The sequence below is a fragment of the Miniopterus natalensis genome, chromosome 3 (genome assembly GCF_054644295.1).
Source record: "Miniopterus natalensis isolate mMinNat1 chromosome 3, mMinNat1.hap1, whole genome shotgun sequence".
NCBI classification, from domain to species: domain Eukaryota; kingdom Metazoa; phylum Chordata; class Mammalia; order Chiroptera; family Miniopteridae; genus Miniopterus; species Miniopterus natalensis.
This window is the reverse complement of record NC_142083.1, coordinates 83,805,829-83,818,919: the sequence shown is the minus strand read 5'-3', so window position 1 is coordinate 83,818,919 and position 13,091 is coordinate 83,805,829. Positions and strand designations below refer to the sequence as shown.

Here is a 13,091-nt window from a genome sequence, read left to right as displayed (position 1 = left end):
CTCTCACATCAATGTGTGTGTGTGTGTGTGTGTCTCTCTCTCTCTCCCCCCTTCCTCCCCGCTCTGCCCCTTCCACTCTCTCTGAAAAGCAATGGAAAAAATATCCTCGGGTGAAGATTAAAAAAAATAAAATTAAAATTAAAAAAAATAAAAAGAAAAAATCACTTGAAGTAGGGACGTCAGAGCTATAAGCAGTTGTCCACTATAATTGTCCAGGCAAGAGATGATTGCTTAGATGAGAGATAAATAAACTTTTTCTTAAAGGTGCAAATAGTAAATGTTTTAGGCTTGTAGGGTAACTATTCAGCTCTGCTTTTGTGGCATGAAAAAAGTAACACACGATGAGTAAACGAATGGGCATGACTGTGTCCCAACAAAACTTTATTTACGAAATAGCCAGTGGGCCATAGTTTATACCCTGGCTTAGACTATAAAATTGGGGAGAATGATTTTATAGATAGGAGAGACAGAACCTGCTGATATACTGAAAATGAGGGATAAAGGGAAGAATAAAATTTTTAAATGATGCTATTAAGTTTAAGCAATTAGGAAGATGATAGGGCCCCATAATGAGGTGGGGAAAACTAGGCAAAGAAGCTACCTCCTGGATATATAAAATCATCTAATGGTGTATATATAAAAAGGAAATTTATATAAGTCTATAGTGCAGGAGAAAGGTGTTCAGAGAGAAATTTAGGCATCATCAGGATTGGGTGGTCTTCAAAGCCACGGGACACTAACAAACTTTGTAGAAAGAATGATGGAATTAAAAAAATCACACCTGTCAACAGATACTAACACTACTGAGATTGTTGCCTACACTCATTATGGAAGAAACTACCAGATTAAGTTCAAGGTTAGGGAAAATATAAACAGGAATGATCCAGTAGAGAAGGGAAAATAATTCAGGAGAGAGAAGGGCAAAGCAGAGGAGCCAGTGCTTGACAAGGAGACAGGGACTAGCCATTTACAGGCACATGGATGCCTCTTCACTTTAAAAAGTAAGAAGGCTGGGTCTAGATGTGGGTATGGTAGTAAGAATATGCAGCAGCTCTTCTCTGTTTCTTTCTAATTCCATTGAGAGGTATGATCATCAGTTGCGGTGGGAAGTTTAGAGAAAAAGAGACAGTAAAAAACAGAGCTGGAAAGGGAATTTCTAAGTCAGAAAAGTAAGATTTTTGAGCATGACTTTCTTTGAAGCTTGTGATCATGAACAAATTAGCTCACGTGTGTCATGTTTCCCAGCAATATTCAGATGCTCAGAAACAGAGAAGGTGGGGTGGTCAGATCTAACCAGTGTTGGGACTTTGCTAGGCAAGTGCAATGGAGGAAGAGAGGAGCAAGGGAAGGAAGAATATGATGGACCATGTGGAAAAGGAAGGAAGTCAAGACAGGAGAGCAAAGGACACTGATAGTGAAACAGCAATGGAGGTCAACAGATTGCTGAAATGCGGTACTGGAATAAGTGAATAAGAACAGGAGGCAGTGCTCTCGAAGAGAAATGCTGGAAGTGGGTGATAAGACCCATGATGCTACTAAGGGAGATGACTAAGGGGAGGTAGAATCAAGGACTGCTGACCACCTGGTCAAGAAACAGACAAGACAGAGCATTTGCTGGTCATACTTGTGGATGCAGATGTCACCCAGAAAGAGGAAGGCAGGAGTGGAGAGAAAGACAATGAGCAAAAGCCAAGGTTGTCAGTGAATGCTATGCCCATGAAGTCAATAGAAAGAGGGGTGGCAGAGCTGGGTGACAGTCCCGAGAAGAACTATACCTCCTGAGAAGAGAATTCAAAGTGGGTTGAAAGTGGCACGGGAAGCAAGGATACCTACCGCTGCCTGGCTGGAGATAAAAAAGAGTGGGAAAAACCATCCATGTTTGAGAGGCTGCAGGGAGAACAGTAACAAGGAGTCACCAGGCTCCGTTTCAAAAAAGACCACCAGGAGAAAAGGGTCTGGCACTTACAGAGCCTGACTGGAAACATTTGATAAGGAAGAAGTGGTCTAGATCAGATTTAGAATATCAGAAACAGCATGAAGATAAGAATCCTGGTAATAATAGATGGCCTGGGAATCCTGATTCCTCTGTGACTAAAATATTCCAAACATTCTGACTATAAAACAAGGAGAAGCAGCACACTCTAATTGGGCTGTTTTTCTCCTTTTATGAAAATAAAACCATCAGGCTGGAAACCACACTACATCCATATGAGTCTGGTTAAAGTAATTCCTTCAAAAGATTTTTGTGCTTATTCCAGTATAGTGCTCTAACTACATTTGGAACTTGTATTTTATAATGGCTTTCAGAATCAAGTATGAGCCAAAGAAAAAAAATTATTTTATATAACCAAATTGTGTTACCCAGTTGCTTCACCCGTTATGTTAAGCAGTTTGGGCTACAAAACTTTTTAGTGTTTCCAAAAATCAAAAGCATCAATAGAAATTATGATGCAGCACCACTGAAGCAATGAAAAAACATGGCATGGGTTCTAAAGGCCTCCCAGGAAGACCACGCTGAGGGGAAATGAATTTATTTAAAGTCTATGTTCTAGTACATTCACTGAAAAAAGTCTTCTTCCTTACCTTACTGAATAACTCTACATTTGCCATGGAAAATACAATTTAGAAAAATAATTACATTAAAAGTAGTTAATAGCAGCAGGTGCTTAATACTGCTTATAAAAACCAAAGGTTTTCCAAATACTGTTCCAGAAATGAATGGAGGAAGGAAAACCACGCTGGTGTGCTCTAATGTCAAACAAGCACTCATCAAATATTTAATGGTCACCCCTCTGATAAAGAAAAGAAAGCATGCCCTGGCCAGTGTGGCAAAATGGTTAGAGCATTGGCCTGCACACAGAAGGGTATCGGGTTTGATTCCTGGCCAAGAGCACACACCTGGGTTGCAGGTTCTATCCTGAGCCACCACCGGGGCCCATGCAGGAGGCAACCAATAGATGTGTCTCCCTCCCTACCACTCCCTCTAAAAAGCAATGGAGCCCTAGCCTGTTTGGCTCAGTGGTTAGAGAGTCGGCCTGGGAACTGAAGGGTCCCAAAAGTTAGATTCTGGCCAAGGGCACGTACCTCAGTTGCCAGCTTGATCCCTGGCCCCAGTCAGCCCACCAGGGGAAGGCAACCAACTGATGTGTCTCTCTCACATCCATGTTCCTATCTCTCTCTCTCCCCCTTCCACTCTCTCTGAAAAGCAATGGAAAAAATATCCTCAAGTGAGGATTAAAAAAAAAGGCACCAATAGGAAAAGGGAGCTTTTCACTACAGGATTACTGGAATACAGCTACTTTTTTTATTATTATTATTGATTTCAGAGAGGAAGGGAGAGGGAAAGGAAGAGAGAAAGAGAAATATCAGTGATGAGAGAGTCATTGACTGGCTGCCTCCTGCACACACCCCTGCTTGGAATTGAGTCCGAAACCCATGCATGTGCCCTGACTGGGAATCGAACCTCGATCTCCTGGATCATAAGTCAATGCTCAACTACTGAGCCATGCCAGTTGGGCTACAGCTACATTTTAAAGTAGTATACCATACCATTTGTGTCTCACTGAAAGAAAACAGGGACGCATTCCCCACAGGTGTCAAGGAAGTCACATAGAATAAACTATGAATAACTATGTTATTCTATATTATAACTATGTGTAAGTAAACTCCACTCAGTAAAATCAGGAATAGAAGAGGCCTCATTAGAGCTAAATGAAGTTGCATCTATTCTCGTGTTCAGTTCATGGTTGACTAAGTTTGGGGGCAAAAAGGCACAAAAGAAGTTTTTTAAAACTCTAAGACTGCATGTGATATACTAGAAATCTGAGATTCTGTCTGAGAGAGTAAGAACGAAAAGATAATTCTCAACCAAGTCCACATTTACAAGTTCTTAAGTCACACATAATCTTACCATTGCGAAAAACTTTATTGAAATCAAATCCTTGGCTTGCTAGAAAGTCAATGCTTGAGCTCTGAAACAAGAGTGAACAGAACATATATTTCAGTGATTTTAATGGCAGGTATGTAAACAGAAGTGGAGAAGTGACTCAGGTGAGTAAACATAGGCAACCAGGCAAAGAACCAACATGCCAAAAGTCAGAAGACAAGGGCTTTCTACTCCCAGCCTGCCAAATAATTCATTAATTGACTTAAACTATCCAGGCTCTCTTCCTTTATAGCTTATAAAACAAATATCCTTTGTTTTACATTATTTAAGAAAACTTTACTTGGTTAACATATATTTACCCAATAGGCAGACAACTCCTGATCACTATACTTACTAGGAAACTATAAATAGAAATAAAATGTATTTATATTACCTTACCCCAGGTTCAAGTTTAAGGTAATTCACATATGCCAGTTATAAAACATCACTATCCACTTTAAATTAGAGTCTGAAAACCCAAAACCTTGATTGGATGTTCTTTACATTCAAGATCAAAATAGACAAAATTTCCCAGTAACAAGACTTATTAAACGAACATTTCAAACCTAGGGTGAATATTTAAGTAAACTTAAGTAATATTTAGTAAATGTAAATGAAAACAATAAGTAAATAATATTACACAATGTACACAAGAATGGCTAAAATCACAAAGCTCTTACTCAAACTGACTAAAGAGTGGGAAACATTACTGTAGCTACTCTAATTTTACTCTTGATTTAAGTCTGAACATGAAAGGGCAAAACAACTGAATGATTTTCGTATGATCCCTCATAGAACTACCTTTTCTGAACTGTATTTTGACACTATACCATTAGTCTAGAGTGAGGGTTATCATACTGTCCCATTAAACTCATTACAGTATTCACTTGAGAGATATGGTTAAAAACAAAGTTTTCTACATTAATGATTTCTTCGTGATAATGGAAGGGGAAATGTTTCTGAGATCTCTAGTCTGAGCAAAGCCGAACTTCTCCTGAGCCCTGGTTTGTTTTGATCCTATGGCCACAGATTGTGTGTTTCCCCCTTTTCTTAGCTGGTAGGAAGCTCAGAGACAAAGAGTAGAGGCTTTCTTTGGAGCAAATTCTGTGTTCTAATCATACCATAGTAATCATATCCACATTTTTCTTTTCTCCTAATTTTTCATTTACTTATTTTTTAATCTTATGTTAAAATGTAAATACGACGTTATCTTTATTAGCCAACACAATTCTTTTTCAAATATAGTGGGACATAAAAAGACAATCTTACTCCCACCACAAACACAAACATTTAGGTACATGTACATCATTTTCCATCATGCCCAAGATTTCCATGGTTTAAAAAAACAAGCAGCCTGGCTGGTGTGGCTCAGTTGGTTGAGCATTGTCCCATGCACCAGGAGGTCACTGGTTCGATTCTGGGTAAGGGCACATGCCTGGGTTGTGGGCTTGATCCCCAGTAGGGGGCATGCAGGAGGGAGCCCACAATGTTCCTCTCTCAACAATGTTTGTGTGTTTTTTTAAATATATCTTTATTTACTTCAGAGAGAGGAAAGGAGAGGGATAGATAGATGATGATAGATAGATAGATAGATAGATAGATAGATAGATAGATAGATAGATAGATAGATAGATAGATGATAGATAGATAGATAGAAAGAAACATCAATGCTGAGAGAGTTATTGATCGGCTGCCTCCTGCAAGCCCCCGACTGGGGATCAAGCCCACAACCCGGGCATGTGCCTTGACTGGGAATCGAACCCCGATCGCCTGGATCCTGGGTCGATGCTCAACCGCTGAGCCAAGCCCGGCTGGGCTCAACAATGTTTCTATCTCTCTCTCCCTCTCCCTTCCTCTCTCTGAAATCAATAAAAATATATCTAAAAATAAATATAAATAAATAAAACATTGTTCTGAACCAAGATCCAATGTTTTCTGACCTGGGTCACAAGCCTCCTTCTGTCTCCCATGCCTGTGTAGTCTTGTAATTCTACCCGCCTACATATTCCACTACTAACAGAGGCACCGAAAGATGGGCTATGGAAAGGCATTCTTGTCCTTCCTGTCACTAGACTACAAAACATCCCAACTTCCTTCTCTTTAAAAATCTGGACTCACCCTGGTTGGTGTGGCTCAGTTGGAGCATTGTCCCAGACACCAGAAGGTGGCAGGTCCCATTCCCAACCAAGGTACATAGCCAGGTTGCAGCTTCTATCCCCCAGTTGGGACATGTGGGGGAGGCAATCGATCAATTTCTCTCTCTCTCTTCCCCACCCCACTCCTTTCCTCTAAGATCAACTGGGGGAAAAACACAGAGTCAAACATTCATATATTCCATTTCTGAAACTATGTATTTTCCACCCAAACAACACCCTTTAAATTGCACAATGGTGTAAATGTTCCTAATGCCACCAAACTTAAAACCACTTAAAATGGTAAATTTTATGTTATGTATTTTTTACTATAATTTTTCTTTTAAACCCCTCGAATGAACAAAATCTATCTGTGGTTTACTATCTACTGCCTTTGATTTGTGCTAAATGTACCATTTTCAAGATTAAAAAATCAGCACATCCATTTGAGAAGATAATTCCCCTGCTAGAAAATTTGTCCTATTAAAGTATTCCTATATATACACAAAAATATATTGCACATGGATATAGCATTGTTTAAAATAGGGAACTATTGGAATGCTTCTAAATTCCAACTCAATAAATTACACGTATTTGTACTATGAAATATGAAGACATTTTGTTGAGTAAAAAATGCAAGTTATATAAAATATGAATATTAGGATTTTGTGTATATTAAAGAAAAAGCTTGCCCGGCCGGGCATGGCTCAGCGGTTGAGCATCGACCTAGGATCCAGGCAATTGGGGTTCGATTCCTGGTCAGGGCACATGCCTGGGTTGCGGGCTCAATCCCTGGTCGGGGGCATGCAGGCGGCGGCCAATCAATGACTCTCTCATCATTGATGTTTCTATCTCTCTCTCTCCCCCTCTCCTTTCCTCTCTCTGAAATCAATAAAGATATATTTAAAAAAAAAAAAAAGCTAAAATTATGTATATGTGTGTAGACATATGGGTATATGTATACATGCATATAAAATCTAGAAAAAAAGAGTGAAATGGGGAAAGAAGAGGTATGGAAAAGAGGGCATAAAAAAACTCATTTTTTACTCTATGGATAGTAGCAATGTTTCATTTTTCACAACTATGTGTGTATTATCTTCCATTAATTCAACTATAGATGTTTGGCCAGAAAAAGGAAGAAGAGAAGAAAAAGAGATGAAAACAATGTAAATGCCATGACATTTTGCCTGTCATTCCACAGGATGGGTACATTCACTGGGAGTGTGTTTGGTTCTCAGTATGCCCATTCCTCCACATCCTGCCTAGTGTGTGAGCATCTCACCATGTGTACAGACAATTACTTTTCAAAGAGCATATTAGGTTGTTTTACACCCCTCCCCAAGTCCCATCTGTTTTAAGGGTGATAAGAGCTTTTTAAGAGGGATTTTTGACTGGACACAATTTTTACCCTATTTACTAACTCCAAACCCTAACTCCCTTATAAGATAGAACTGTGTTGCAGTCACAGAATTTTAAACAAAACAAAAACCACCTTAGATGGAGGAAAAAAGAAAGAAAATTCTAAGATACTATCATTTACCTTATCCCATACAAATCACAAGTTTACATACTGAGTCTATATTTGTTTGTTTTATATTTTTTAATAGATTTTTTTAGAGAAAAGGGGGGGAGATACTGATTTGTTGTTCCCCGTATTTGTGCATTCAATGGCTGATTCTAATATGAGCCCTTACTGGGGATCGAATTGCCACCCCGGCCTACTGGGCTACATACTGAGTCTAAATCTTTTTTCTGCCTTTGCTTTTCCAGACTAGAGAATTACAGCCTTTCCCTCCCATTTTAGGCATTAGTCCCTGGTCTATCTTCAAGTCTATTGTATCTTTTTCTTTTTTAAGGAGTGGGTGGCAACTAGAACTGCATGAAGTGTTCCAGGTGTAGCCACAGAATGGCTTTGTACAATAGGTAGAGTTATTCTGATCCGTTTCCAATACATTTCCTAGAATAACCATATTTGTGTTAGTCTTTTAGAACAGAGCATCATCCCTTACGTGTCTCAGTGGCACTCTTTGCGTTTTTTCATATATGAGATCATACAGTATTTGTCTTTCTCTATAAGACTTATCTCACCTAGCAGTGTATAAGTGAATAGTGTATAGAAATGCACTGACTTTTTAATATTGATTTTGACTCCTGCAAATTTACTGGATTTGATTATTGGTTCTAACAGTTTTTTGGTGGCATCTTTAGGGTTTGTTGTTGTTGTTTTATTTAACCTCCGGCTAAAGCCATGGAACCCACTTTAACTGTCTTCTACTAATACTGCTAGAAAACTGTAGCCACACAAATTTCCAAACTGAGCCTATTTTTCTCTCAGTAAAAACCTACAAATACTGTTTACTTAAGTATCCTATACTAAGGTGACTGGTAAATAGCTGTTAACTGAGTGCACGGTAAAGAAAACATCAACTATGGTTTATTTGCTTATTTAAAAAAACAGGTTACAAGACCAAATTTATCTTTATCTTTTCAGCCCCAGGCATAACTGAGATTAACTCTCAATTTCATTTGCTTATATCCTGCCTCATTACAAAAAGAATTCAACATGACTCAGTCACTCAGAAGCCTACTGTTCAGGCTCTCTTAACTGCATTACCACTTACATGCAGGAGAAAAGAAAGTCGAGAAGACTCAAATGAACTAATGTTGCTACTGGGAGAGAAGCTAGGGGGAAAGACAACATTCATCTTTAATCACATACTTATATAATATGCAAATATGTGATTAAAGATGAGTGTCTTTTTATCCATTATAACAGATTATTAATAGGAAAGAAAAAGGAAAATGGTATTTACTAAGTGTTTACCAAGTCAGCTACAACAACCATAAAAAGGATGTTCTGCCCTGGCCAGTTTGGCTCAATGGTTAGAGCATTAGCCCACTGACTGAATGGTCCAGGGTTCAATTCCGGCCAAGGGCATGTACCTCAGTTGCAAGCTCGATCCCCACCCCAACACGTGTGGGAGGCAACCAATCGATGTGTCTCTCTCACATCAATGTTTCTCTCTCCTTCTCCCCCTTTTTCTCTGCCCCTTCCACTCTCTCCACTTTGGTGGCATCTTTAGGGTTTGTTGTTGTTATTTAACCTCCGGCTAAAGCCATGGAACCCACTTTAACTGTCTCTCTGTAAAGCAATAGAATATATATATATATATATACACACACACACGCACACAAATATATATATGTATACACACACACGTGTGTGTGTGTGTCTGTGTGTGTGTGTATATATATATATATATATATATATATATATAAAAAAATGAACGGGATGTTCTAAGGGAGAATCTCCCATATCTTTACCTTGGCTCATAAAGTAAGCCTCTCCTCAGGAGGAAACAGCAATATTTTCCCGCCCTCCCTTTCCTAACTGATGAGCTTGGAAAAAGGAACTAAGGGTATATAGTTTAGCTCCTTCTGGGTTCTTTTAAGACAGGATACACACATACTCTGCTCTTCCAGAAAATAAAGTTCTATCCTTGGAGGTGAGTGCAAAAAGAATGAGGTGGGAAGAAGCCTACAGGTCCTGAGCTATAAGTTCAATTCAGGTGTAAGATATTCAAAATCCCAAATAGAGCCACATTATGAAGATGAGTTCTCAAAGCCATACTGTGGCTACACCTGGACACTTCATGTAGTTCTCAAAGTTTTGAGAACTTTATGCAATTCTCAAAGTTTTACTAATAGTAAAGCTCATGTTCTGATTTCCATCTGCCTGTCACTTGTGTCCTATTCCTTAATTCATTCCCAAGTAAAGGGTAAGATAGCAGTGTAAATAATTTACAACCCTAAAACTGAAGGTCAGAAACAGTGTACAGATGATGAGTTGTGGACCTGTGGACCTGAAACCTGTATAATTTTGCTAACCAGTGTCACACCAATAAATCCAATAAAAAGGGAAAATTTAAATAAATAAATAAAACTAAAGGTCAGAGAGGTGAAAAGTTTTTCCAAAGTCCAAAGTTAGTGGTAGAACCAAATTTTAAAGAGAATTCTGATTCCACATATCCACACAGACTGATCAGCAATTCATAACAGAAAAAAAATTCAATTATGCTACTAACCTGACAAACAAATTTGACATCTGGTGAGGATCTATTGAAGGGTTTCGGGAAAACATAGAAGTTAAATGACTTTATTATATACCTGGAAAAATAAGATAAAAGGAGATTTAGGGGGTTTCATTATGCCACGACAAAAGAATTCCCACCACTTGTTCAAACAACCTACTTTGAATTTACGTAGTCATACTTAAAAGTGCAAAGGCCAAACTGAAACAGCAAAAAGTCCATGGAATGCTGGAAAAGGGAAATAAAACATCTGTCAAAACAATGCTGTATATTCAGTAACAGTGTTCTCAATCAAGTGGGCTTTCTAATTATTCAATTTGACTTTGGAAGAATACTTCCAATTAGAACAGATTACAGATTATGCATTAAAGCATTATTAATTTATATACATTTCTTAATGTTTTCCCCAATTATGCACCTATCTACCATCCAGAGCATATTAGGCATATTTCCAAATTTTAAAATAACCACATCATATTCCCTATAAATCAAATTAAAACTGAAAATATTACACCTTCCCCCAAAATGTTTTCCAGCAAGCAATTATTTTTGCTGTTGCTTCAAATAACACTAAAATATTGTTTTACAGCTGGGGTTGAAAAGTCAATGTGCAAGTTTAATGATCATATTTCTCTACAATTCAATGTCAGGAGGACAAACAGTAGGGAGAAAAAAGATTTTCTAGCACATCCATTTACCTTTTTAAGCTTCTGATACCTTTCTTCTGGAGTGTCAAAACCATTTGTTAATGCGGTGACTGAAGGTCCATCACTGATTCCTAGATTTTAAGAAATAAAAGTTTTTAACTTGTTAGTAAATACTAATGTAAAAATGTCAGTAAGCTATTCAGTGGCTCTGTAATTTTAGATTCTCATGAATTACAAAGTGCTCCTTACTTCACTTTTTCAAAATAAGCATTCATTTCACTGGCCACCAAGCTAAACTCTATAATAATGAACTTTGAGATATGAATGTTTCAATTTGAGAATGGCCATGTTTGAGTTTCTACAATAGGTTTCAAAACAGTAATGATTTAAGAAAACATATCTATGATTGAATAAGTTTTGTTTCTTTCAGAAGTTTAATGCATAATCAGGTATCAGCATATTCTAAAGTATATTATTGTTAGAGTTCCAGTCTTGGCCAACAGTTTGGAATTACATGTACACAACAAAGATATCTTCGAGGCCAAGAGAAAATTATTTCTGGTGAAAACTCTTAGCTTCCCAGAGAATTGAATCCCACTAGAAAAGGCATGTAAATTAAAGCCAAGGATCTATTTATTCCAGCATGGATTCCTTTAGAAAGAGCTGAAGAGTTTTTCAAACATGTAAAATCAGATAGTGAAAGTAGGTATCTATACCAAAGAAAGTCTACTGTTCATACTAACTTCAACAACTTAGGGGGTTTTTCTAAACCAAAAAGAAAAAAAAAAAAATCCTTGCAATTATAAGCGTTGGTAAAGTATTATACGCACATACACACCCATGCCAAGGTAGGCAATGAGCAATTCCACAAATGCATAAAGCCTGACCCTAAAGTCAGTCACAAAGGACAAATACTGCATGACTCCACTTACAGGAAATGCCTAGAGTAGTCAAATTCATAAAGACAGAAATAGTGGTTGCCAGAGGCAAGGGAGGAGGAAGGAATTGGGACTTGTTCAACGGGTATAGAGTTTCAGTTTGGGAAGATGAAAAAGTTCAGGAGATGGACGGTGAAGATGGTTGCCCAACAATGTGAATGTACTTAATGCCACTGAACTATAAAAGTAGTTTAAAATGGTCAGTTTTATGTTATGTATATTTTACCACACACCCCAAAAAAAACCTTGACTCCAACCCTCAAGCTACCACCCACCTGTCAAACTGTTTTAAGCAGCACCAAAACCATATTCTCTATCTGCAACCCTCAGAGCACCAACAATCACAAACCCACTTCCCTGCTTTTGAAACCTTAAAAAGAGGAAATGTTGAGACTCTCGTGGAACTTGCCCAAGGCTATCAACAGGGAAAAGGAGTCAGCAAGCAGAAGTCAGGGGCAGGGTGTCAGGAGGAGCCCTGGCTACGCTTTGCAAGGTGCTAGCCGAGGGCTTGCAAGCGCGGGATACCTGAAAACTCCCCATCGATGGCAAAGAAGTCCGCCTCCTCTATGGCCTGGTACACTTTGTGAAGATTACTCTTAAAATCTGCGGAGAAACCGAGAAGCTCAGAACCGGTGGCCTGGCTTTCTGCCCACGAGAGCCTAAGGGGGGAGGGAAGGAGGGCCGAGGAGCTTCTAAGGCCTGGGCCCGGAGGACAAGTACTGCAGGGATGCACGGTACAGAGAGCGTCAAGGCCCCAAGGGTGCAGGGGCTGGAAAGGGACAAGGACTGAGGGTGTACGGGCCAGAGAGGAGCAAGGCCCTGAGGGCTGCTGGGCAGGAGAACAAGGCCCCCAGGGGGACACGGGCCAGAGAGGGGCAAGCCCCCCCCCAGAGGCACACAGGCTGAGGAGGGCAAACTCCTGAGAGGCTGCCTCAGCCCCAGGCCCCACCAAGCGGATTGGGCGGCCGTGATCCGGGCCTAGCAGGCCGAGTGAGGGGGACCGTGGGGATGCGGGGAGGTGCACGGCGGACACGCACTGCTCCTGATTATCTCCATTCTGTAGGGTGGCCGGAACCCCGGCCCCGCCCGGGCTCGCCTCCGCCGTTCTACTCGCAGAGTTCCCGGCGACTGCAGCGGCGGCTGAGGTACCGGCGTCGGAGAGCGCGGCGGCGATTTCCGGGAACAGCGCGCGCCAGCGCGCATCACGTGCGCTGCGTCACGGCGGGGGCGGGGCCAAGGCTGGGCTCCCTTTACTCCTTCTAGGGACAGAGGAGGGGCGTGGCTATCGAAGTCCCGAGGCAAGGTCTAACCTATGAGGCCAGGTCGTGCAGCATTTCCTTTAGAAGAACTATGCATAT

General features: G+C 40.0%; 1 protein-coding gene across 3 annotated transcripts in view; it reads right to left on the bottom strand.

Moving 5' to 3' along the window:
* Positions 1-12,804, bottom strand: part of PARN (poly(A)-specific ribonuclease) — a 138,790-nt gene extending 125,986 nt beyond the window's left edge. For 2 of the 3 annotated variants that reach the window (XM_016196223.2, XM_016196225.2), the window contains exons 1-6: positions 12,771-12,804; positions 12,259-12,336; positions 10,847-10,926; positions 10,309-10,376; positions 10,143-10,224; positions 3,911-3,971 (exon numbers count right to left, since the gene is read on the bottom strand). In XM_016196223.2, the coding sequence (XP_016051709.1) occupies positions 3,911-3,971; positions 10,143-10,224; positions 10,309-10,376; positions 10,847-10,926; positions 12,259-12,336; positions 12,771-12,789 (388 nt within the window). In that variant the 5' untranslated portion in view covers positions 12,790-12,804. Of the gene's footprint in view, positions 1-3,910; positions 3,972-10,142; positions 10,225-10,308; positions 10,377-10,846; positions 10,927-12,258; positions 12,348-12,770 lie in introns of those variants that run through there. The other variant, XM_016196224.2, reaches the window with a different exon arrangement.
* Positions 12,805-13,091: the final 287 nt, after the last annotated feature.